Source organism: Lepus europaeus, chromosome 22 (genome assembly GCF_033115175.1).
Source record: "Lepus europaeus isolate LE1 chromosome 22, mLepTim1.pri, whole genome shotgun sequence".
In the NCBI taxonomy this organism is placed as follows: Eukaryota; Metazoa; Chordata; class Mammalia; order Lagomorpha; family Leporidae; genus Lepus; species Lepus europaeus.
In genome coordinates, this window is record NC_084848.1 from 13150190 (window position 1) to 13175772 (window position 25583).

At 39.3% G+C, this 25583-nt stretch overlaps 1 protein-coding gene across 11 annotated transcripts in view; it reads left to right on the forward strand.

Moving 5' to 3' along the window:
• Positions 1-25583, forward strand: part of EML5 (EMAP like 5) — a 171413-nt gene that overhangs the window by 49775 nt on the left and 96055 nt on the right. For 10 of the 11 annotated variants that reach the window (XM_062181691.1, XM_062181692.1, XM_062181694.1 and 7 more), the window contains 3 exons: positions 8730-8867; positions 20559-20815; positions 22302-22514. In XM_062181691.1, coding sequence (XP_062037675.1) covers positions 8730-8867; positions 20559-20815; positions 22302-22514 — 608 coding nt within the window. The remainder of the gene's footprint in view (positions 1-8729; positions 8868-20558; positions 20816-22301; positions 22515-25583) is intronic. The other variant, XM_062181695.1, reaches the window with a different exon arrangement.

Sequence of the window (25583 nt, forward strand, 5' to 3'; positions counted from 1 at the left end):
ATACTGTCTACATATTAAAGTAATTTGCTCCTTATCTATGACAGTGATTCTAAAAGTGTCATTCTTGGACTAGCAACACCAGCATTATGTAGCAACCTGTAGGAAATGCAAATTCTCAGACCTTTTTCAGGACCTAATGTCAGAAATTCTGTATTTGTGATTGAACAAGCCTTTCAAATGACTACAGTGTTTGCTAGGTTTGAGAACTACTAGCTAATGGTATATAAGTTGAGATTTTTTTTTTCAATTTGTCATTTGCCATTTTTTCCCCATATCATCAATAAATACAATTGTGCATTGCTTAACAAACAAATAGCTTCTGAGAAATGCATCCTTAGGCAATTTCATTGTTGTACCAGTGTCAAAGAATGTATTTGTATAAATTAAGACAGCTAAAACCTCACTGGGTAACCATGGTATATGTGGTTCATTGTTTACTGAAATGAAGGTACTTCAGTTTGTGTCTTTAAAAGATAACTCTAAATATCACCACAGTACTGTCATCATACAAAATTCCTTTAATATCTATTCAGTATAGGGATCTCTGATTATTGCACAAATATTTTTGATTGTGTAGAATTAGAATCCCAGTCAGGTCTAATATTACAATTGTTAATGTGACTTTGAATTCCTTGCATTCTTTTTTTTTTTTTAATTTTTTTTTTTTTGACAGGCAGAGTGGATAGTGAGAGAGAGAGACAGAGAGAAAGGTCTTCCTTTTTGCTGTTGGTTCACCCTCCAATGGCCGCTGCGGCCAGCACATCTCGCTGATCCGAAGCCAGGAGCCAGGTGCTTCTCCTGGTCTCCCATACGGGTGCAGGGCCCAAGGACTTGGGCCATCCTCCACTGCCTTCCCGGGCCATAGCAGAGAGCTGGCCTGGAAGAGGGGCAACCGGGATAGAATCCGGCGCCCCAACTGGGATTAGAGCCTGGTGTGCTGGCACCGCAAGGCGGAGGATTAGCCTGTTAAGCCACGGCGCCGGCCGAATTCCTTGCATTCTATAGCTCCCTTCCTTTCCTTTTTTCCTTCTTATAGTTTATTTTTTTGGCAAAGCTGGGTCTTCTTCACACTATAGAGTTGCCCGCATTCTAGATTTGGCTAATTGAATACCCATAGTATATTTTATATTTTAACACATTTGGTATTCTCCTTTATTTTATAAACTGGTAATTACATCTAGAGATTTGATGAGGTGTGATTATCACTTTTTATCAAAGGTATTTCCTAGGTGCTAATGTGTATCTGTTTGATGGTATATAGTGTGTAATTTTCCTTTTTTTATATTAGCAATCATTTGTATTGTCATCTAATCAGTGTATTGCAACTTTTCCATTGCCCTTTCCTAATGAGACTTTTTAGACAATTTCTTCTCATGTGCACTTTCTCTGTGAAGTTTTAACACCACAGACAACTGTGTATCTGTTCTGTGCATTGCCCTTTAGAGGAACACACACCATTGTAGTATTTATGAGTTTTCACCCCAGGAACTTTTGGGGACAGGATTGCCCATGTTGAGAATGCGTGCCTTAGGCCTATTAAGAGTTTCAAATTTTGATATTCTAATTTTATCATTCAGTATTCATTTGGCAGCCATAATATTTCTATAAAGAGAATTTCTCTTCAACTGTTTAATCCTGAGTACAGTTTTTACAGGCAAGACAGAAAATTACTTAATTCTTTCTCATATTAAAAATAATTAGTTGGGGCCGGCGCCGTGGCTCACTAGGCTAATCCTCTGCCTGCGGCGCCGGCACCCCGGGTTCTAGTCCCGGTCGGGGCGCCGGATTCTGTCCCAGTTGCTCCTCTTCTAGTCCAGCTCTCTGCTGTGGCCCAGGAGTGCAGTGTAGGATGGCCTGGGTCCTTGGGCCCTGCAGCCACATGGGAAACCAGGAGGAAGCACCTGGCTCTTGGCTTCGGATCGGCACAGCCGACTGCAGCGCACCTGCCATATCGGCCACTTGCGGGGGTGAACCAACGGAAAAAGGAAGACCTTTCTCTGTCTCTGTCTCTCTCTCTCTCTCTCTGTCTAACTCTGCCTGTCAAAAAAGAAAAAAAGAAAAAAAAATTAGTTGGTTACCTAGAATCTCTTGCATGAACTGCCCACATTACATTTCTTGCCATTTTTTTCAATCTTTTTCTCCCTTATTTTTAGCAACTTTTTACATATTATATATATTAATCCTTTGTTATGTAAGTTACACATAATTTCACTAGTTTATTACTTGCTCTTTTTTTTTTTTTAATTTGTTTAGGCTGCTTTTGCCATGCATAAATTTTTGTTGTTTTATATAGTTGAATAGGTCAATATTTTCACTTACGGCTTCTGAGTTTTGTATCATAAGGAAATATTCCCCCAAATTAATTTAACATTTTCCAATATTTTCTTCCAGTAATTAATGATTTAATTTTTTATGTTTAACTCTTAATCTCTAATGAGTCAGGTGAGATCCAATTTATTTCTTTCCAGGCAAATGCCATTTTTATGGGATGCTAATCAGTCATACCATTTGCTCCATTTATTGTCTTTGTGCCAGTCTATTTCATGGAGATGGAAGATGCCACAGCTCTGTGTCTATATGGGAACTTGTGAGGGCTGTACTTTTTCCATATGCTTTGCTAGGAACTATCTTCTTATTGTGGAATTGCTATTACCAGCTACAGCATAGCTGCTGAAAAAAGGACAATTGTTTCTTTAAAAAGTATTGCTCCAGCTTCTGTTTCTTTTATTGGTGGACAATTTCTTTGAAAAGAATTCTTCCAATGAAAACAAATAAAAATGCTGCTTAAAATGTAAATCACTTTAAGGGCGTCAAAGTACTAGCAAGATAGTAAGGAGCTGTCCAGTCAATTTATGAAAGAGGAATACAGGAACATCAGTGGACCAAAGACGCTTTTGCCCCAAGAGGACATTTTCCCTAGAGTAAACTTGAACTTTGTTTATGGTTTTCCTTAGCGACCCAAGAGACAGACAAAATCTAGGGCCCACCAAAGAACAGTGAATCAACATAAACAGCTAGAACTACACATTATACAACAGCAACAAAAAAGAAAAAGAACCACCGCCGCAACCATTGCAGGTTTATATGGGAATGGCAATCTCATTTTTTTATTGTAAATTTTGGTAGCACAGGAAATGTATAAAGTAGCTTAATGTTATTCAAATAGCATTAATTGCCCAAATTACTGTAGTGTCAGTTTCACATAAAAGTGCTACTTTTGCTTTTTAATTGTGGGTTGGATTCATTAAAAAACAATATCAAGTCTGTAGTAAAAGCCAATTTCCAAGGCTGTTTAGTGTTTAATAGTGGTTAAGGGCAGTTGTTTGGTTCATAAACATTTCAGTCTCAGCTTTGAGTTTAAAAAGAAAATCAAGTAAGGGGAAGGCAATTGGCCTGCAGCAGCCAGCACACCGCTGGTGATATCTGAGGGAGAACCTCATGGTTCCCACTGACCTTGAACCTGGCCTGAAACACTGTCAGCAACCCAGCTAACCCTGTGAAGGGAAGACACATTGCTTTTCTCCCCTAACCCCACCAAAGCACCCAGTGACCAGCAGGGAGGAAGCACCATCTTAATAAGGCGAGTGGGGGCTGCTGCAGTAAGTGTGCCACTGGTGGATTTTGTTGGAGGTTTAAATGCGTGGTCCCCACTGACTTTTAGTTCAGCCTGAAGAGTTGGCAGGGGCAGGGTACCCACTTAGTTCCATGAATATGGAGCACATTATTCACCTTCTCTCCACCAAGGTGCCAGACTCAGCTTGCCAAGGCAAAGTACTGACTGACCTCTGTTGGGCTAGTGACTGGCTCCAGGAATGGGGTGGCTCTCTCCGTGGACAGAGAGGTTCACAGGGCAACAAGTGGATGCCCTGCTCCCTGTGACTGTGTGATAGGGTGTGGGGTGTTGCTGGTCTTTGGGCAGTTACTAGATCCCTCTCCAGAAGCTCAGAATTCTCTGAGTGCTGGGGAGGATCATCATGGAGGGCTCCACACTCAACTAAGGAGCATATGGCTTCTTTGTGCAGTTATATACCTGAGTGGGTGGAGTGCACTGGCACTGTGGACTCATCCTGGCCACTTGATTCACCTTGGCAGAGAGGGACTGGAGCTGTGAAACACAGGTACAATCAGACCCTACCCTCTGCTGATGATAGAGGAGATCTACCACACTCAACTTGGGTGTCATTCTGGATTCTTGCTATACCCTTAAGCACTGGCCAAGCTTCCTAGCCCCACCCAACACGCACCTCAGGATATTCACTGAAGGCGCAGGCATTCCATTAAACCATAGAAGCTCATCAAGGAGCAAAGCTCTCAGAGGAGAAACCAACAAGTGTTTTCACAGATGCATAAAAATAATTGTAGAAATAAAAGAAACATGAGGGGCTGGTGCTGTGGTGTAGCAGATAAAGTCGCCTTCTGCAGTGCCAGCATCCCATATGCTCCACTTCTGATCCAGTTCTCTGCTATGGCCTGGGAAAGCAATAGAAGATGACCCAAGTCCTTGGGCCCCTTCACCCACGTGGAAGAACTGGAAGAAGCTCCTGGCTCTTGGCTTCGCATCAGCCCAGCTCTGGCTGCTGCAGCCATTTGAGGAAATGAAGCGCTGGATGGAAGACCGACTTTCTCTCTCTCTCTCTCTCTCTCCTTCCTTCCCTCCCCCCCCTCTCTCCCTGTCTCTGTCTACAACTCTGCCTTTCAAATAAATATTTTTTAAAAAAACATGAACAAGATAGATAATGGAACTCCCAAAAGGAATACAACACTTCAATATTAGAATGTGAAGATGAAGAGATTGATGAAGTGCCTGATAATCCAAAAGAATGATCATAAGATTACTCAAAAACACAAAATAACAAATATATGAGCTAAAGAAATCCATACATGACATAGCCAAAAATCTACCTGGAGATAGATATTAAATAAAATATTAGAAATGAAGACTTCAGTATGTCAGATTAAAAATGCAATGGAAAGTCCTAAAAACAAATTCAGTGAGACAAGAAAGAATAGATGAGCAGTCCGCGCCACAGCTCAATAGGCTAATCCTCCGCCTAGTGGCGCCGGCAAACCAGGTTCTAGTCCCGGTCAGGGCACCGGATTCTGTCCCAGTTGCCCCTCTTCCAGGCCAGCTCTCTACTGTGGTCCGGGAGTGCAGCGGAGGATGGCCCAAGTGCTTGGGTGCTGCACTCCATGGGAGACCAGGAGAAGCACATGGCTCCTGGCTTCGGATCAGCGTGGTGCGCCGGCCGCAGCGCGCCAGCTGAGGCGGCCACTGGAGGGTGAGCCAACGGCAAAGGAAGACCTTTCTCTCTGTCTCTCTCCCTCACTGTTCACTCTGCCTGTCAAAAAAAAAAAAAATAGATGAGCTAGAAGACAAATCTTTGGAAATATCTCAAGAAAAAAAATTAGAAAAACCAAAAACAGTGTTCAGGTTTTATGGGATACCATCAAACAACCAAATAAATGTGTCTAAGGAGTTCCTGAATGTATGAAAAGATGGAATGGTATAGAAGACTTAGATACCTCCAAGATGGCTGAATAGAGAAAAGACGTGCTGATTTCAACCTGACGGAGATACTAGAAGAACAGGGGAGGAACTGTGTTCCTAGGGGACAGTTGGAGGGAATTTTGCAGTGGAGGATCTATAGAAAGAAGAAAGATCATGGAGCAGCAGGAAGTGTACATGCAGCAGCTAATGGAACATGTTCTACACAGGCTTCATGGAGACAACTTCTTCAGTCACTTCAAACTTAGCTGGACCCCTCAAGTAAACAACTGAGTAACACAGCAGCATCTGTTCACTTATCAAGATTCAAAAAAAATCACTCAAATTATTTGTTTTTTAATTTATAATTGGTGGTGTTCCCAATAATCTCAGCTCTTGGAGCAACTGTTCTCACTGAAAGGCTAATTGTCTTATGTCTACTTGGACAAATTTCCACAGTTGCTGCAATCCAGGATGATTGAGTTAATTTGCCATTAATAAATAGCTCTCGTTGGCTTGGTTAGCAAATGAGTCACTCAGAAATTTACTTTTGTTGCAGTATCATTTTTGTGTTTTGATATATGAAGAAATTCTGTGATGAAATGTTCTGTCTTAAATATTCTAATTTTTTGATCATTGCTTTCCTGTGGTTGGAAATACTGTGATGAACAGCGATGTTAATGTGTATTTGTATTTGACCACAGCTATAGTGTCATTGCACAATAGATACAATGCTTTGCCATCCATTCAATAACAGTATAATTTGTTCTCTGCTATGCCTTAAAAATGTAGCATTGTAAGTTTGCTTTCCTAGTTTTCTTCTGTGTCAACATAATGGGTTTGCATTGGTAATAAGTAATAAAATGTCACCATGTAGTAAGACACATAACACAGGACATTCTGTCAGGTTATAACTGTGTCACTACACTTGGTAGTGCACTGAGAATCAGTGCAAAATGATGTGTCATGTGTGATCTCTTGTACCATCTCTGGAGTGATTCAGAGGTAATACATAAGCACACAAATTTGCTGTTCCTATACGATTTTATTTATAGACACTGAAATTTGAGTTTTTGTTCAACCATTAAGGAATGTAAAAACCATTCTTAGGTCTCAGACTATACAAAAAGAAGCAGTAGGCCTGGTTAGACTGACAGGCCATGGTTTGCTAACCCCTCTGGCAGAGCATAGAAAGTCTTCAGTGAGTATAGCATTTAATGTTCAAACTCTAGAAGCTTTCCTTCGAAATGAGGAAATGATGCTCACTTTGGGCATTCTCTTCAGCTCCAAAGTAGCATTCTCTGAACACAGTAAGACCAAAAGATGCAGATATATGGAGGAAGAGAGGAGGGTTGGAAAGAAACAACTGTCATTTGCAGATGATATAATTATATATGTAAGAAAACACAGTTACATCATTGGCATTGAAAAGAGAATATGTACATTTCCTGGCTATGAAATCAATATACAAAATTCATTTTTCCATTAAACTTTTAAAAGTGATCTGTAAAAAAGAACACTGCTATAAAAACGTTAAAATCTAATTTGTGAAGGATGTATTTTTCTCTGAAGGGAAGAGAGAACTTCCACTTCACATATGGCCTTGTCTAAATATTGAAGGAGTTTGTGGATTCCATATCCTTGGCAGCTCATGTCAAGAGCCTCGAGCGATCACTGATGTCGTATATAAGAGTGTTAATTGTTAAATTAACAACAGGAGTCACTCTGCACTACCCATGCAGGACTTCTGTCCTCAAAAAGTTGGATTGTGAGAGTTAATAGTAAAACTTGTTCACAAAGATATGCCTCGTTTTAATATGTTAAGTGGAGGATATTTTCTATGTCTCATAAGCTATAGTAATGTCTAAGTGCTCACAAAAGACATACCATTATTGAGTTCTTCTTCAAAGTTAATTTTCTCAAAAAAATATAAAACTTCAGGTTTACTTTTATTGAATTAAAAAGTACTTTTTTCCTTATTTAAAAAAACAAAGTATGTACAGAGACAAGATATATACATGTTTTTCTTTTTTTCTCATTGGATTATTTTTTTCAAGTTCAGAAATAAAAAGTGAGTAGCACTCCATGGAAACCAAATCCGCTCTCTTTGGTAATTAATGATGAGTTTTCTCATTTGATTTGTTAAAGCTTCTGCTCCTGGATTACTTCTGAGAGTTTGCTCAGGAATTCATGACTTGCAGTTGAGCCAATGCAATAACTTTAAAAATTTTCACCTATGGTCTTGACAAAAAAAAAAATCTTTGTTTCGTTGGTCTTTTCTAACCACGTGAGGTAGATGCCTATTCATTAAATTGTAGTGTTCAGTATAATATATGCATTTAAAATTCCTAAAAATTCTTAATTTCAGCTATATTCAACAAATTTTTATGTGAGGCAGTTTTGCTATGACTTACTTTCATTAGGATTTTGTCTTTGTCCTTTAGGTTATTTGAAAGTATAATGCTTCATTTTCAAGCAGTGGATATTTTCTGGTTATCTTTTTCTCACAGATTTCTAGCATTGCAGTCTGGAACAGATTCCAAATTTGATTAGTTTTGAGTGTCACATATTATGTGTAAACTGAAAGGACTACATGAATTTAAAGACTATACACATGCTAATTTCCTTTTTGGAAAGGGAATCTACCTAAAATGAGTGAAATCAATGTCATTATATTGTTTTGAAAACAAAAGATTCTATCAATCTGCCATTTTAAGCTTGAACAGTATTCATATTTTCATAGGTAAGCATTTGTTATCACAAGGAAGGTCATTTAAAATATCTAGCAGCAGGAGTTGTGGCAAAGTGGGTTAAACCACCACTTGAATACCTACATTCTGTATTAGTGTACCAATTTGTGTTCTAGCTGGTCCACTTCCTGTCCTGCTCTCTGCTAATGTGCCTGGGAAGCAGTGGATGATGGCTCAAGTACTTGTGTCCATGGTACCCACGTGGGAGACCCAGATGGAATTCCTGACTCCTGGATTCTATGTGGTCCAGCCCCAACTGTTGTACCATTTGGGGAGTGAACCAGCAGATGGAAGATCTCTCTTCCCTCCTTTTCTCCCTTTGGCTATTCCTCAGTCTTTCTCTCTGTCACTCTGCCTTTCAAATAAATAAAATATTTAAATTTAAATTTATCTTAACTATTTTTTCTACTAAAATCTGTTCATAGTCTGTCATAATTTCTTAAAGTATGCACCAGTTAACTATTCTTTTTTATTTTTTAAATTAAATGTTATAGGATTTGGAGCCTAGTAGATCATGCATTAATAGCAAGGTGTAATATGGAAGAACCAATTCGTTGTGCAGCTGTAAATGTAGATGGAATCCATCTTGCTCTTGGAATGAAGGATGGCTCATTCACTGTACTTAGAGTAAGGTATGGTATCAACATAGAAATAGAAACAGTTGGTAATTTCCTATGTGTAAGGTAGAATATGTAACTCATTTTTTACCCACTTATCCTTTTCTCTCTCCCTCTGATTTATATGTATGTGTGTTAGATATTAGTTTCACTAAATATAAATGCTTTTCCAGAAAATTAAACTCAAAAAACCTGGTTTAGTGGATTAAGAATGCTTAGCAGGTTAATGGGTAAAATTTTGAGCTATAAAATTGGGTTCCAGCTTCCTTTCCTTAGTAGTAGTGATTTTCAGTAATGATCCTCTGCCATTGAACAACCCTGAGGCTATTAAAAATGGATGAATGGTTTATTGTTTTTGTACCTTTATGCTTGAGGGAAAAGGTAATGCCTGTATCTCTTTCTTTTTTTGGATAATTAGAAAAGTTTAAAGAAATTTGTTAAAGCAATGTTGAATTATAGGTAGATACATTAATTTGAATTACAGGCAGACATTTAAAAAAAATCTGCCCTGGGGGGCCGGTGTTTCTGTGTAGCAAATTAAGCCACTGGCTGCAATGCTAGCATCCCATAAGGGCTCCAGTTCCTCTCCTGGCTGCTCCACTTCTGATCCAGTTCCCTGCTAATGGTCTGGGAAACCAGTGAAAGATGGACCAAGTGCTTGGGCTTCTGCCACACATGTGGGAGACCTGGAAGAAGCTCTTGGCTCTTGGCTTTGGCCTGGCCCAGCCCTGGCTGTTGTGGTTATTTTTGAAGTAAACCAGCAGATGGAATATCTGTTTCTCCCTTCCCTTTCTCTCTATATAACTCTGCCTTTCAAATAAATAGATAAATCTTTTTTTTTCTAATCTGTAGATCTGCACATGTTCCCAAGGATAAGTGTTTAAGAAATCTTTCTGTTGTAGCTCAGTGAATGGTGGATCCTACACCCACTTGCCTAATCCAGAAACCATTAATTGATGTTTCTTTTTTGCCTCCCGTGTCTAGTTAATTAAGAGTTCTCAAGAGTGTGTTTCCTAAATAGCTCCCATTAATCTCCTTCCTTCCATTCTCACCACTGAACTGCTGTGCAGGCTTGTTACCTCCTAACTTCATGGGTGGAATAGTCCATGAGCTGAATGAACTCCTTTTTTCCTGTTTTGCTTTGGTCTTTCACTGTACAGTGCTACTGTTTCCCTATAAAAAATGTATTTATTTGAAAGGCAGAGTTACAGAGTTACAGTTCTACCTGTTGGTTCACTCCCCAAGAGGCCGCAACAGCTGAAGCTGGGCCAATGCAAAGCCAATTTTGACAAATTTGACAATGCAAGGACAGTTTTGACAATGAGATATACTGAGATTTTACTATTTAATATTTTATTGTTATAAAATACACATATAGAATTTACTGTTTCACCCATTTTAAAATGTATAATTTAACAGTATTAAGTACACCCATGTTGTGCAATTATCACCACCATCCAACTCCAAAACTTTTTCATCTTCCAAACTGAAATGCTGTGCATGTTAAACAATAAGTCCCCATTCACAGTCCTCTAGCCCCTAGCCACGAATGTTCTATTTGTGTATCTATGAAAGATAGTTTGACTGTTCCACGTACCTCATATAAATGGAATTTTTAAACTAGTTTTTTAAACCTCAATTTTAACTATGTAAAATTTAAATATTAAAGCTTCCCCCCCAGAGTCCTATAGATATGTGACACTGCCTTGTTTCTTCATGCAAAAAAATCATCTTAAATTGAAAGACTCTGAGACTTCCTTGATAGGCTCAGTACTATTATAATTTTGACACTGATTTGGTTATTGACTAGAATTTCTGTGATCATAATTATATATATGTATATATATAGAGAGAGAGCTTAATAGTTAACATTTATTTTTTTAAAGAAAGCTTTTATTTGATGAATACAAATTTCATAGGTACAGCTTTAGGAATATAGTGGTGACCATAATTAAGATTGAGCATCCATTCTTGATTCTTTTCATTTGTTATTTAATTTCTTCAGAGGCTGCTTTTTAGTTTTTTGAAAGGCAGAGAAACAGAGACAGAAAGAGAGTTTTTTTTTTTTTTTTTTTTTTTTTTTGACAGAGTGGATAGTGAGAGAGAGACAGACAGAGGGAAGGGTCTTCCTTTTTGCCGCTGGTTCACCCTCCAATGGCCGCTGCGGCCAGCGCATCGTGCTGATCAGGAGCCAGGTGCTTCTCCTGGTCTCCCATGCAGGTGCAGGGCCCAAGCACTTGGAGCATCCTCCACTGCCTTCCCGGGCCATAGCAGAGAGCTGGCCTGGAAGAGGGGCAACTGGGATAGAATCCAGCACCCCAACCGGGACTAGAACCCGGGCCGGCGCCGTGGCTCAACAGGCTAATCCTCCGCCTTGCGGCGCCGGCACACCGGGTTCTAGTCCCGGTCGGGGCACCGATCCTGTCCCGGTTGCCCCTCTTCCAGGCCAGCTCTCTGCTGTGGCCAGGGAGTGCAGTGGAGGATGGCCCAAGTGTTTGGGCCCTGCACCCCATGGGAGACCAGGAGAAGCACCTGGCTCCTGCCATCGGAACAGCGCGGTGCGCCGGCCGCAGCGCGCTACCGCGGCGGCCATTGGAGGGTGAACCAACGGCAAAAAGGAAGACCTTTCTCTCTGTCTCTCTCTCACTGTCCACTCTGCCTGTCAAAAAAAAAAAAAAAGAACCCGGTGTGCTGGCGCCACAAGGGGGAGGATTAGCCTGTTAAGCCACGGCGCCGGCCAGAAAGAGAGGTCTTAAATCATCTAGGTCACTCCCCAAATGGCCACAACAGTCAGGACCATCCTAAGTCAAAGCCAGGAATGTGGAACCCCTTCTGGCTCTTAGACCCAACCATCATTTTCTCCATAGGGTGTGTATTAGCTAGAAGCTGGAATTAGAACTGGAACTGGGATCTGAACCCAAGCATGCAGACCTGGGGTGCGGGCATCCCCAAGTGGCATTTCAACCATCATACCAAATGCCTGCCCCTGCTAGTTTTACATTTTAGAAAGTATAAATAAGGACATTTGTTGGATATGTCTATGAATAACAGTTAATATTTGTGATCAACTTCATCTTTCCTGTCTGTAAGAACTGGAAGTATTGGAATTGAAATGCTAACCTACAGTAGTTTTTTCTTTTAAGATTTATTTATTTATTTATTTATTCAAAAGGCAGAGTTACAGAGAGAGGGAGGGAGAGATGAGAGAGTTCCTCCCTCTGCCGGCTTACTCCTCAGATAAATGGTTGCAATAGCCAGCGCTAGGCCAGGCCAAAGCCAGGAGCAGTAGCTTCATTTGGGTCTCCCACGTGGGTACAGGGGCCATCTTCCGCTGCTTTTCCCAGGTTGTTAGCAGGGAGCTGGATCAGAAGTAGATGGGGCTGGCACTGTGGCACAGTGGGTTAAGGACCTAGTCTGAAGCACTGGCATCCCACATGGGTACCGGTTCTAGTCCAGGCTGCTCCTCTTCTGATCCAACTCTCTGCTATGGCCTGGGAAAGCAGTAGAAGATGGCCCGAGTACTTGGGCCCCTGCACCCACGTGGGAGACCCAGAAGAAGCTCCTGGCTTCGGATCGGCGCAGCTCCAGCGTTGCGGCCATCTGGGGAGTGAACCAGTGGATGGAAGACTGACCTCTCTCTCAGTCTCTACTTCTCTCTGTAATTCTGTCTTTCAAATAAATAAAATAAATCTTTAAAAAAAAAAAAAAAAAAGAGCAGCTGGAACTTGAAATGGCGCCCATGTGGATGCTGGTGTGGCAGGCAGTGGCCTTACCCCACTACTACCATGCTGGCACCAAAAGTTTTACAAGAACTTCAGATACATTTTAAACAACTATAAGGGGCTGGCGCTGTGGCATAGTAGGTTAAGCATCTGCCTGCAGTACCAGTATCCCATATGGGCACCGGCTTGAGTTCTGGCTGTTCCACTTCTGACCCAGTTCCTTGCTGATCTCCTGGGAAAGCAATAGAAGATGGCACAAATCCTTGGGCCCCTATACCCATGTGGGAGACCCAGAAGCAGCTCCTGACTCCTGGCTTTGTATCGGCCCAGCTCCAGCCATTGCAGCCATTTGAGGACTGAACCAGCAGATGGAAGATCTTTCTCTCTGTCCCTTCTTGCTCTCTAATTCTGTCTCTCAAGTAAATAAATAAATCTTAAAAAAACTATTTAATAATTGATATGCATTTCAAAAGTATTTGTTATTACTTTTATACAATTACTTGCCCTTTCAATTATTGTGTGTAGTAAACTGGATGAATAAGTTCTTATTTCTAATAAGGTTGTATTTTAGCAAGTAAATCTACCATTGCAAATAGGATCATTGGAATGATTTTTCTGGCTATTAAATGCCCTTGTAGGTTAACCACAACATTCTAATTCACACAGTGCATATTCTTAATCCCTCTGGACTTGTTTGGTCACTATTTCTTCTTGTTTTATTTGTGTTCTCCATGTGCTAAAGCAGGATTCATTAAAGCAGCAGTACTAAAGTATCATCCGAACAAGGAAGGGTTATGTTATGGTTAAGGAATGTAGAATGCTTTAGAATCTAAAGTGCTGATTTTTAGAATATAAGATGGTATGTGGCAAAGCCACAATATCTTCCTAAAGCAATTCTTGGTAATACAAAAAAAGTTAGCAATTTAATTATTGTTAACCAACCCACTTTTAATTTATGCCCCCTACTCCATTAAGGTATAATTGACGCCCCTAAAATTGTATGTATTATATGCAGTGTGAGGGTTTGATATATATATGGTGTGTATATATATATATGTGTGTGTGTATGTGTGTGTGTGTATCTGACTTCCTTAGCTCTTATGACTGTATTCTCATGCATGTATACGTGTTAATGTTTTTATAAGAGGACTTGTGCTAGAAAGTTCTTATCTCCCCACGAGTTTATACTAAAAAAAAGTCATGTGGGCCAGCGCCGCGGCTTACTAGGCTAATCCTCCGCCTTGCGGCGCCGGCACACCGGGTTCTAGTCCCGGTCAGGGCACCGGATTCTGTCCCGGTTGCCCCTCTTCCAGGCCAGCTCTCTTCTGTGGCCAGGGAGTGCAGTGGAGGATGGCCCAAGTGCTTGGGCCCTGCACCCCATGAGAGACCAGGATAAGCACCTGGCTCCTGCCATCGGATCAGCGCGGTGCGCTGGCCGCAGCGCACCAGCCACGGCGGCCATTGGAGGGTGAACCAACGGCAAAAAGGAAGACCTTTCTCTCTGTCTCTCTCTCTCACTGTCCACTCTGCCTGTCAAAAAAAATAATAATTTTAAAAATTAAAAAAAATTAAAGTCATGTGGAGTCAAATGAAAACTTGAAGATATTTTTAGATAGAAGATAAGTATAACTTATATGTATGGGATTTTGACTTTAGTGCACTCTATCATGTTATGAACACCAGACCCAAGATGCATTTATTCATTCTGATGAATATTTCAGAGGAAGACTTTTTTTTTTTTTGGAAGACTTTCTAATAGTGGAAGAGCTTCATAAGCATGGCTAATAAGTTATGCTGAGGTTGTAATAAGATTTCCTACAAAGTATGAGGTAGACTTAGTGGTAAATACATTAAAATTATCATTTTAGATTTAACCACTGCCTAGCCCTTTGCTTCAGAGCACTTGACCATCTAGCTACTGTGTTACATCAACACTGAGAAAAAATTGTGATAGTATTTCCCTAATAAATTATACATTTATTTACATTTTTTTCCAAATTTGTTATATTTTGTCTTCTCCACTTCTTGGGAATAAGTTCAAAAAGTTGCCTCTAGACTTTAAAAAAGTAACTTTTGTCTTTTCATACAATTAAAAAAATTTTTTTAAGTAAGTCTTCATGTGTATCCATGATTTTTTCACATCAAAGGACTTCTTTTACTGCCTTCCCATCCAAGAGCACTGCTAAAACATGCTCAATATGACCTATTCAAATTTCCTACCTTGAAACTAAGACTCTCTTGTTATAACACCTTTCCACCTTCCTCGGTGTCACAGGAAGTTTTTCAAAGAACTGTCAGAATTTACTGTCTATCTTTTTTTTAAAATTAACTTAATATCCCATTTCACTTTACAGTGAAAAATCCTCAATAATGGTACTCTATGTCATTAAAGTTTGCAGACGTTTTTCTGTTCTTCTTTAACATGGTTCTCAGACATTGACCCTGTTAATCACTTACAGCTTCTCAAAACACTCTCCCCTGGTTTTTAGGTTTTAATTCTGTTTCAGCCTACTTCTCTTACCCCATTTTCCTCATGCACTAATTATCTTTTGTCCAGCTAGAAATATTAGAGTTTCTCATAGCTCAGATGTAGGGATTCTGCTCTTTTTTACCTTATATTTTCTCCCTACATTTTCTCATCCTGCCACTGGCTTCAGTTACCTCTGGTAGCCTAATGTCTGCAGATGCACGGCTCCAGTAGTGCTCTCTCCTCTAGACTCCAGCTGTGCACATCCTATCACCTACCTGACACGTGGATGTCTCCAAGGCATCTCCAACTCGGCATGTCCAAACTGCACTTCTGATCTGCTGTCTGTGGGTTGTGTACCAGCCAATGGCACCATTGTCCATATTCTTATGCAGACACCTCAGAGTTCTCCTTCATACCTCTGTCCCCCAACCCACCATCTTCTGTCAGCACATCTGATGAGGAATTTTTAAGGAGCATTTTGATTTTTATCTACAACATGAAAATTATAGTATCTTATACATATTGCATACTGTTATGGTATAGACTACATATGTTACTGATATGTTTTATTATTTTTATTTTTTAAGATTTATTTATCGAGAGGCAGAGAGAAAGAGAGAGAGGGGGTGGGGAAAGAGGTCTTCTATCTGCTGGTTTACTCCCAGGAGCTTCCTCTGGGTTCCCACGTGGGTGCAGGGGCTCAAGGACTTGGACCATCTTCCACTGCCCTACCGGGTCATAGCAGAGAGCTGGATTGGAAGTAGAATAGCCAGGACTTGAACTGGCGCCCATATGGGATGCCGGCACTGCAGGTAAGCTTTACCTACTATGTCACAGCTCCGGCCCCACTAATACATGTTTTAAATCAGTTCACTCCTTTCTGAAGTCTGAGCAGTCACCATCTACAGAAACTTAATTGGTTTTGGTCCTACCATTGTATTATTTCAATTTCTTTTTTCACCATGGAACAATATCAGTAATCTGATTGTTATATCCTGCCATAGCTTAAACTAGTCACTTAAGGCCAAAAATCTTAATCAGACAGGAAGCCTTTCATGGTTTTCTCTCAGCCTCCCTCACCAGACTGAACTGACTCTGAAGTCCACTTGCTCGTGTTAGTATAACTGCATGAGCTCTGAAGCTGAACTTGAACACTTTTTCTTGACGTTCGCCCTTTGTATACTCTTATCTGTTGTGAAACGTGGGTCCTATGCCTCCTGGTTTCTATCTTGTGCTGAGCTAAGTCCCATTCATTCCTTGGGATAAAGTTTCAACATCAGTGATATCTATTCCATTTTCTTTGGTGTGTTTCCCCAGACTCTGTCAGCTAAAAATGATTCTCTGGTCAGTAAGGGCATACTGAGCACATTTTAGCAGTGCTCTTGGGTGGAAGAGCAGTTTAAAAAAATCCTTTGATGTGGAAAAAAATCATGGATACACACAAATACCTTATTTATTTTTAATTGTATGAAAAGACAAAAGTGGTCTTTGGTCAGTGCTGTACCATTACTCTGTAATAGATTACAAACTGTTGGTCTGTGAGTATTCCCAAGCTTTGGCCTCCCTCTGCTGCTTAAATAAGCTATAGCATTCACTGATAAGGTTCACAGATTTGATTCAGAATTTTTAACCAGTTTTCACTTTTCCTTTACATTTGTCAGAGAAACAACTGCATGAGAACTGGTAGTCACATAGTTCATAATTGGTTGCCGTGGAACATAGTTCATGCTATAAAACCAGTTAATCAGCCAGAATATGTCTCCTTCACTGTTTTCTATTTTTGTGTATGTTGGTGGTCAGGCATTATTCTGACAGAAACCTGAGATTTTTGTGTCATTAATTGAGAACAGTTAAATCTCTAGAACAAGAATACTGTTAAAAATACCAAGAGAACTTGACGATTTTTCCAGAAGCATTTTATTTAAGGTTTGTGAAGATGTTGATATCATTACTAAAGGAGGCTTAAAGAGTAGAAGTGTGAAGTACTGCTTTAAGTGCTTTCTTAAGTCTTGCTCCATAGAGATGTGGATGAATAAATGGATGGGATGTGAGACAAAAGGAAATAAGTTGCCCAGGTTTAATTATAACTTGAAAGAGTCCCTGAGAAAAGCAGAAGTAGCTTTGTGAGTCTAGGCATAGGAAGAAGACTCTTACAACTTGCAGAATCTAAGGCAAAAGTAATGTTGACCAGGAAAGTTTAAAAATGAAAGTACGGGGCCAAATGCCACTTGGGATGCCTCATGACCTATCAGAATGTCTGCTTTGGGGCCAGGTTTTGCTTCTGTTCCATCTTCCTGCTAATGCAAACCCTGGAAGGCAGCAGTGACGGCCCAAGTACTTGGGTTCCTACCACCCATGTGGGAAACTGTATGGAGTTCCTGGTTCCTGGTTTCAAACTGTTCCAGCCCTGCTGTCACAGGCATTTGGGGAGTGAACCAGTGGATAGATCTGTCTCTCTGCCTTTCAAATAAAGTGAAAAATATATTATGAAGCTAAAATGTGGAAGCTTTAAATTTTATAGTCTGGGCTCCTTTTCTATGTTTAATGTTGTGTTTGTTAGGATAATGCTGTATACCATAGTAGGCCCCCAGCTGTATGGTGGCTCAGATACAACTTAAGATTAATTTTCATACCTGTAGCAGAAGTCAAGTGACTGTCCTTTCTCAAGTCACTCAGAAATCCAGGATCCTTTTATATCGTTGTAGTTTTATCTCTCCCTAGACTCCATAATTACCTCTAGCCAACAGGAGAGGGAATGTGCCTGTTTCCTTAAACAGCATGGCTTGGGAATGGCTCACAGTGTCTCCTCCCTTATCTTTGGTTAGATCTGAGGCACGTGGCCAAATGACTGCAAAGGAGCTGGGAAGTTCAGTCCAGGCAGAAGGGATGGTTTGGTGAATTGCTGAACATTCATTCATGTATGCTGTTTTTTTTTTTTTTCTTTATTTGCTGGGATGCCTTTTTTAGTTATGGGACTGGTTTTCATCTTTTCCATTACATAATTACTACCATGGTAAAGTCCGAAGTCCTTGGCAACATATCAGATCCCTCACAGCTTGTACTCAGCTTATCTCTTTAACCCAGTCTCTACCTGCTTACCCTTGTATCTTCAGGTGTGCTGCCTTGCTTGCCTCCACACCTTTACTCTTGCTGTGTCTTCCTCCTGGAAAACATTCCCTCCTCCTTTAGACTTAGCCAGCTCCTTAGGTTTTATGCTTAAATCAGATATCACCCTTCCTTGGCCCCTTCCTGCCAGTAGTTTTAACCCTTCTTTCAATATTTCCTGTAGAGTCCCCTATTGTCCTTTTGAGCAATCATCACATTTTGTCGTAATTACTTTACATCCATTTCTCAGAAAAGAAGGTGAGTTTAAATTTGCATCTCCCAGGCCTAAAACAGATAAGCACTTATTATTACTGAAAGAAATATGAAGTTGATTGCTCTAAATTGTCCATTTAGAAACTTAAAAAGTTGAGAAACATTAATTTTTAAACTTCATTTTTGGGGAAATTATCTGCTTGGAACATTTCAGGTGTTCCATTTATATGTAGAAAAGTCCTTGGCACTAATTAGAAATAAGAATTGTTGGGGCTGACGCTGTGGCATAGCAGGTAAAGCCGCCGCCTGCAGTGCTGGCATCCTATACGGGCACCGGTTCGAGTACTGGCTGCTCTACTTCCAATCCAGCTCTCTGCTATGGCCTGGGAAGGCAGAAGAAGATTGCCCACTTGGGCCCCTGCACATACCTCTCTCTCTCTGTCTCTCTGTCTCCCCCTCTCTCCCTCCCCCTCCCCCTCTCCCTCCCTCTCTCCCTCTCTCTCCCTCTCCCTCCCTCTCCCTCTCTCCCTCCCTCTCCCTCTCCCTCTGCCTCTCCTCCTCTCTGCCTCTCCTTCTCTCTGTGTAACTGTGACTTTCAAGTAAAATAAATAAAATCTGAAAAAAAGAAATAAGAATTGTTGAGGCTGGCATTGTGATGTGGTATGATGGGACAAAGCCACCACCTGAGATGTAGGCATCCCATGTGAGCATTAGTTTGAGGTCCTGGCCACTCTACTTCTGATCTAGCTCCCTGCTAACGTGGCTGGGAGAGCAGCAGAGGTTGGCTCAAGTGCTTGGGTTCCTGCACCCATGTGGGAGACCAGAGGAAGCTCCTGGCTTTAGTCTAGCCCAGCCCTGGGCATTGCAGCCATTTGGGGAGTGAACCAGTGAATGGGAGAAGTTTCTGTCTCTTTCTCTATCTCTCCCTCTCTCTATCTCTCTCTAACTCTGCCTTTCAAATAAATAAATAAATAAATCCTTAAAAAAAAAAAAAAGAAATAGGAATTCCCATTTCCTCCTCCTTGTCCACTTTCCTTCTCTTTCCAGTGCTCCACAGCTTTGGAATCACTGTGTTGTTAAATTAAGTCTTTATCAGAGAATTAAAAATGAATCTTGATGTGAATGGAAGGGGAGAGCGAGCGGGAAAGGGGAGGGTTGTGGGTGGGAGGGAAGTTATGGGGGGGAAGCCATTGTAATCCATAAGCTGTACTTTGGAAATTTATATTCATTAAATAAAAGATAAAAAAAATTAAGTCTTTATCTGTTTTTATGACTTATCAGTGCCCTTATTGTTTTGGAAACCCCAAAATAAGGCATCATTGAAAAAATGTTTAACTTCACCTTGAAACGGTCCCTAGGCAAAGATTTTTGTTATATTATAAAAATGTCAAAGAATTTGAAATAAAAATAACTTGTAGTAGCTGTATAAAAATATATATTCAGTAGTATTATTGAAGTAGTATAAATCAATTCCACTTTTATTTATAAAGTAATTTTGCACATTTGGCTCATTACAGAAGTTTGTAAATTATGTTTATAATTGGGCATTTTTAATAAATTCATTATTTACAGAAAACTTTTTCATTCCAAAATCTGTGACTTTATTTCCTTTGTTTCATGACACCAGAAATTTAGTACGGGTCTGTTAAGTACTTAAAAATAAATAATTTAAGGGGCTGGTGGTACAGCCTAGCGAGTAAAGCTTTCACTGCAATGCCAGCATGTTATACAGGTGCTGATTCACATCCTGACTGCTCTACTTCCATCCAGGTGCCTGCTAATGGCCTGAGAAAAGCAGCAGAGGAAGACCCAGAGTTTGGGCCCCCGTACCCATGTGAGAGATCCAGAGGCTCCTGGCTTTGGCCTGACCCAGAGCTGGCCATTGAGGCCATCTGGGGAGTGAACCAGTAGATGGAAGATCTCTCTCTCCCTCTCTCTCTTTCAAAATAAATAAGTCTTTAAAAAATAACAATAATTTAGGAGCTGAAATACAGAATTTTTTTCTATTCCTAGCATATATTGTTGTCATAAATTTCTGTTGTTCCTCAACTGGTACTACTTGTCTCATTTACATTTATTTCGTAGTGTTTATTTTCATAAACACTTGATATAGCCTCACAGTCATTGTAGACACAGTTGAAAACAAAATTCTTTTATTACATTGTTTATATAATGTCATTTTTTTCTTTTCAACAGAGATATGACAGAAGTTGTACATGTTAAAGACAGAAAGGAGGCAATTCATGAATTAAAATATTCACCAGATGGAACTTACCTTGCTGTTGGATGCAATGACAGCTCAGTTGATATCTATGGAGTTGCTCAGCGTTATAAAAAAGTTGGTGAATGTGTTGGATCACTTAGTTTGATTACTCATATGGACTGGTCCTCAGACAGTAGATATTTACAGACAAATGATGGAAGTGGGAAAAGACTCTTTTATAGGATGCCAGGTAAAATTTTCTGGTAAATTATTGATCAGTTTTATATTTTTAGTGCCTATACAGTGTTTTTCACAGGAACAGAGTATACATTACATGTGATTTTAGAAAACCAAAGGGGATCTGAGCTAATTATCTCAAGCATTGTGGTCTTTACTATAAGTGTACCCTACTAAAATTCTTCTGGTTTTTATTCCCCAGCTTTATTGAGGTAGGGTTGATATATAAAAATGGTACATCCAAAAAAAAAAAATAAACAAAAAACAAATAAAAAAATGGTACATCATTACTACATAATGTTTTGATTTACATAGGCATTGTGAAATGATTGCCATATCTCTGACTTAACATTTTCATCGACACATATAGGTATTGTTGTGTGTATGTGGTTAGAACATTTAAGATCTACTCTCCTAGCAAACTGCAAGTATACCTTGGAATAATGCAGTATTATTAATGATAGCCAATATGCTGTATATTAGCCCTTCCAGAATTTATTCATCCTGCATGACTGAAATTTTGTACCCCTTGACCAACATCTACCATCACCCCTACATCTTCCAGCTTGGCAGCCACCTTCTAAATCCTTTTAGTTCTTAATTAAAACTCCTTTGCTTGGAGAATCTATGACATTCAGTTTATATTAAATTTAATACCATGTGAGTGGTAAATGGTTAAAAGTCCCACTGTGTATTAGTGAGTCAGAATGCCATTTCTATAGGTGGACCTAATCAAGTAAATATAATTGCTACAAATTGTGTGACCATAAATTTTTTTGTTACCTCAAATTTTTCAAATATTAATAACTTAGCTAATAAGATAAATTTGAAAAAATATGAATTCCCATTAAAGATTTTAAAAAGGGATAAAAATAGAATCATCAAAATTTTACCTTAGTTCTTTATTTAATGACATTTAGTGAATGAATCACTAACTTCCAGTAAGTTATTTCATAAGACTAACTCCATAATTAAACTAATGCATCTTCCTCAAAATTTTTTATATGAAGTCTATACATAAAGAAGAGTGAATCTTAAAGTCCTCTTACCTGATATAAATATATTATTCCCCACTAATCCTTATTTCCTGGTCTTTTTCTGTTCTCTCTTCTCAACTATGTATCTTGGATTTTTCTTTAAATGCCACCTTCTCATAACTTTTTCCTTTTCTTGTAACTGACCAGGTTGTGACTAATCTGTGTCATGATTTTAACGGGATTCAGTTTTATCCTCCACATGGGTGAAACTACTAAGGCAATCATATCCAAATTTGTGTGCGTCTCTCAAACAATATTATTTTGTTCGTGGTCTTTCTCTTTAATTCCTCATATTTCATTTTCTCTTCTTACCCAAACTTAACCTACCTTGTCGTGTGTACTCCTAACTAGGGTGGGAAAGATATTTCAAATTCCCAGGTTTTCCATATTGTCAGTATAACTTAAACTTGAATAAAGCCAAGTGGAATAACTTCTTAAATTAAGACTCTGATTTATTTTTAGGAGGAAAAGAAGTGACAAATAAAGAAGAAATAAAAGGTGTTCATTGGGCTTCATGGACATGTGTTTCAGGCCTTGAAGTAAATGGAATTTGGCCCAAGTATTCAGATATCAATGATATAAATTCAGTAGATGGAAATCATATTGGTCAAGTTTTAGTTACAGCTGATGACTATGGAATAGTAAAGTTATTCCGATATCCATGTTTAAGAAAAGGTATTTTTTCCAAAATATTGTTAAGTAACTTATTTCTTATGTTGTTGTAGAAAATTAGTCTTGGGACAAATAAGAGGATTTCATATTTTTTTAAACATGAACTGACTGGTGGTGGGTTTTATTTTGCTAATTCAAAAGTTATTTTTATATGTAACATTAATTTTTGATTATAAATTTTTACTAGATTTGTTTGAATTCATTTATTATAAGTGAACCATACCTCTTTTTAGGAAACATTTTTCTCCCCACTTCCTGAGCTGCTTCTTATAGTCAGACTGTACAATTATAGTTATGGATTTTCTTATGTCTTGTTGCTTTTTACTCATTTAACTTGTTGAATATGTATCTTTTAGGAGACATTTTTCTTATGTCTCTTTCTCAAGAATTCTGAGGAAATAGTCAACTTTACAAACTTAGTTTGGAACTTACTGGTTTGTTGGCTGGTTTTCAAGTGTGAGTGTTTTTTCTTAAGTCTTGAGTGTATATTGTTTTGAAATTTGTTTCTTTTTAATAACAGTGAGATATAAAAAATAAGGCTTTTCATCAGTTATTTTCTACATATTTTATATATATCACCTCTTTTGCCTGAAACTCTCCTAAAATGATATTGTTCTATTCATAGCTGGGAATAATTAGATGAAATTCTGTATTAGTAATCATTCATCTAATTCATACCTCTTCCATAAAATGCTCAGCTTATAACAAGTCCATAAACACTAAAACAATTATATGAATAGAGAATTATTACCAAGGGAAATACAAATGGAAGTACTGTATTGAAATGAGGTTAAAAGTGACAGTAGTAAAACACCAGATTTGATTGTGAGATTCCTGCAAACCAAAAATAAACCAAGGTGCCAAATCATTTTTGTTGTAGATTAAAAAAAAAAAAAGACATACTAACTTGTCAGGAAAATCGGTTTCTTATATTTAATTTTCAAAGAATTCCCTCCTAGGGCATGGATTTTATATTAGGTGCAGAGAGTATATCTAGAGCATCCACATTTATAGCAGCAGGTGCAGTAATGCTTTTTTACTTGGCTGGCTGAAAAAAGCTGGGCAAATATTGAAGTACAACTTAGTAAGGGAGATTACGGGAACAGCTCAAGTAGTGTGATTCAAATACATAGACCACTGATGTTAGACTTCAGGGCTCAATTTTCCCAGAAACCTAGGATGACACTTCTGATATGTCTCTATAGCAAAGTGCGTTCAGGATCTTGCTAGTCTTGTCATGTTGTTGACTCAGTGTTTATTGAACTGACATACCTGTATGCTGTAAAATTTGCAGTATTTATAGGAAAACTCTTTGCCTTTTAGATTAATTAAGTCTGCTGTTGATCCAGCTTCAGGTTAGGAAAAGATTGTGTTTGATATGTTCATATATTTTAGATAAACACTTAGGTAATATCTATTAGATGACTTCTAAGTGCAGCTTTTCAAAATGAGGAAAAATCTTAAATAGTAGAAATACTTTGTGGTATAGAATCATTGTAATTGAAGCACAAGGCTTGCTTAGAGAGAAGGGCTGTGTGTTCCTCTTCCACATTTCCTCCAGTCTGATTGCAGCCCGGAGCATCTCATCTCCCCTGCCTTTCCACTGCTCTACCCTTTCTCCTGCTCTTGACCAGAATCTTTTAAATAATGCAGACTCTTCCCAGATAGTAACCTGGGCTGTGGTAGAGGGGTAAACGGGTAGGGGAGAATGAAGAGATGAGGGCAGACGGCCTTCATCTGTTACCTCTGCCCTTGCTGATAATGTCCAGGACCCTCTCTGTGCTTCTTGTTGACTAAGGAAAATTATTTATTTAAATCCCAGAAGAAAATTCAATGGAAAAATAAAACAAATTTATAAAAGTGACTTATTTAAGTGTTGTTTTTCCAACATGTTGGAACATGTTCATGTTGTTGAAAGCAAATTTAGTGCATTTGTTTTTCATTGCTTTTAAAATACTGTCTTGTAAATGTATGCTGCAGTTTATGCATTCTTCTTTAAATAGACACTTGAGTCCTTTCCAGTCTTACTTTTTTTATTAAAGATTTATTTATTTATTTGAAAGAATTAGAGAAAGGAGAGGCAAAGAGAGAGAGAGGTGTTTCATCCGGTGGTTCACTCCCCAGTTGACTCAATGGCTTGGAGCTGTGCCGATCCGAAGCCAGGAGCCAGGAGCTTCCTCCAGGTCTTCCACATGAGCGCAGGAGCCCAAGGACTGGGGCCATCTTCTACTGCTTTCCCAGGCCATAGCAGAGAGCTGAATCAGAGTGGAGTAGCCAGGTCTCGAACTGGTGCCCATATGGGATGCCGACGCTTCAGGCCAAGGCATTAACCCACTGCGCCATAGCGCCAGCCCCCTAGTCTTGTATTTTTAAAAGATTTATTTATTTATTTAAGAGGCAGAGTGACAAAGAGGGAGAGACAAAGAGGTCTTCCATCCGCTTGTTTACTCCCCAAATGGCTGCAATGGCCAGAGTGGTGCTGCTCTGAAGCCAGAAGCCAGGAGCTTATTCCAGGTCTCCCACATAGGTACAGGGGTCCCAGTGCCTGGACCATCTTCTGTTGTTTCCTAGGCACGTTAGCAGGTAGCTGGATCAGAAGTGGAGCAGCCAGAACTTGAACCAGTGTCTATATGGGATGCTGGCACTGCAGGTGGTGGCTTTACCCACAGTGCCAGCCCCCAGCCTTTTGTTTCTATATTAAAGGTGTCCTAAGAGGGAAACCGCTGGGTCATAGAGAATGTGAACATTGAACCTTGTAAGAAAGTGGCAAATTGTTTTTTCCAAGTGGTTGTACTATTTTACAAACCTGTTGATCAACAGCCTTCTCAGCAGTTGACATTACAACCCTTTCTTATTTTTGCAAAACTACAGAGTGTAAAAGATCACAGTGTGGCCTTACTTTGTATTTGTCTGACCACTAATGAGATTGACCATCTTTTCAAATATCTTTGTTCTTCTGCATTTCCTCTCCTGTCAAACATAGGTTTCTAAAATACAAAACAAAACAAAAAACCACAGGTCTCTTTCATATTTTTCTATGGAGTTTCTTTTTATTGATCTATAGGAATTACT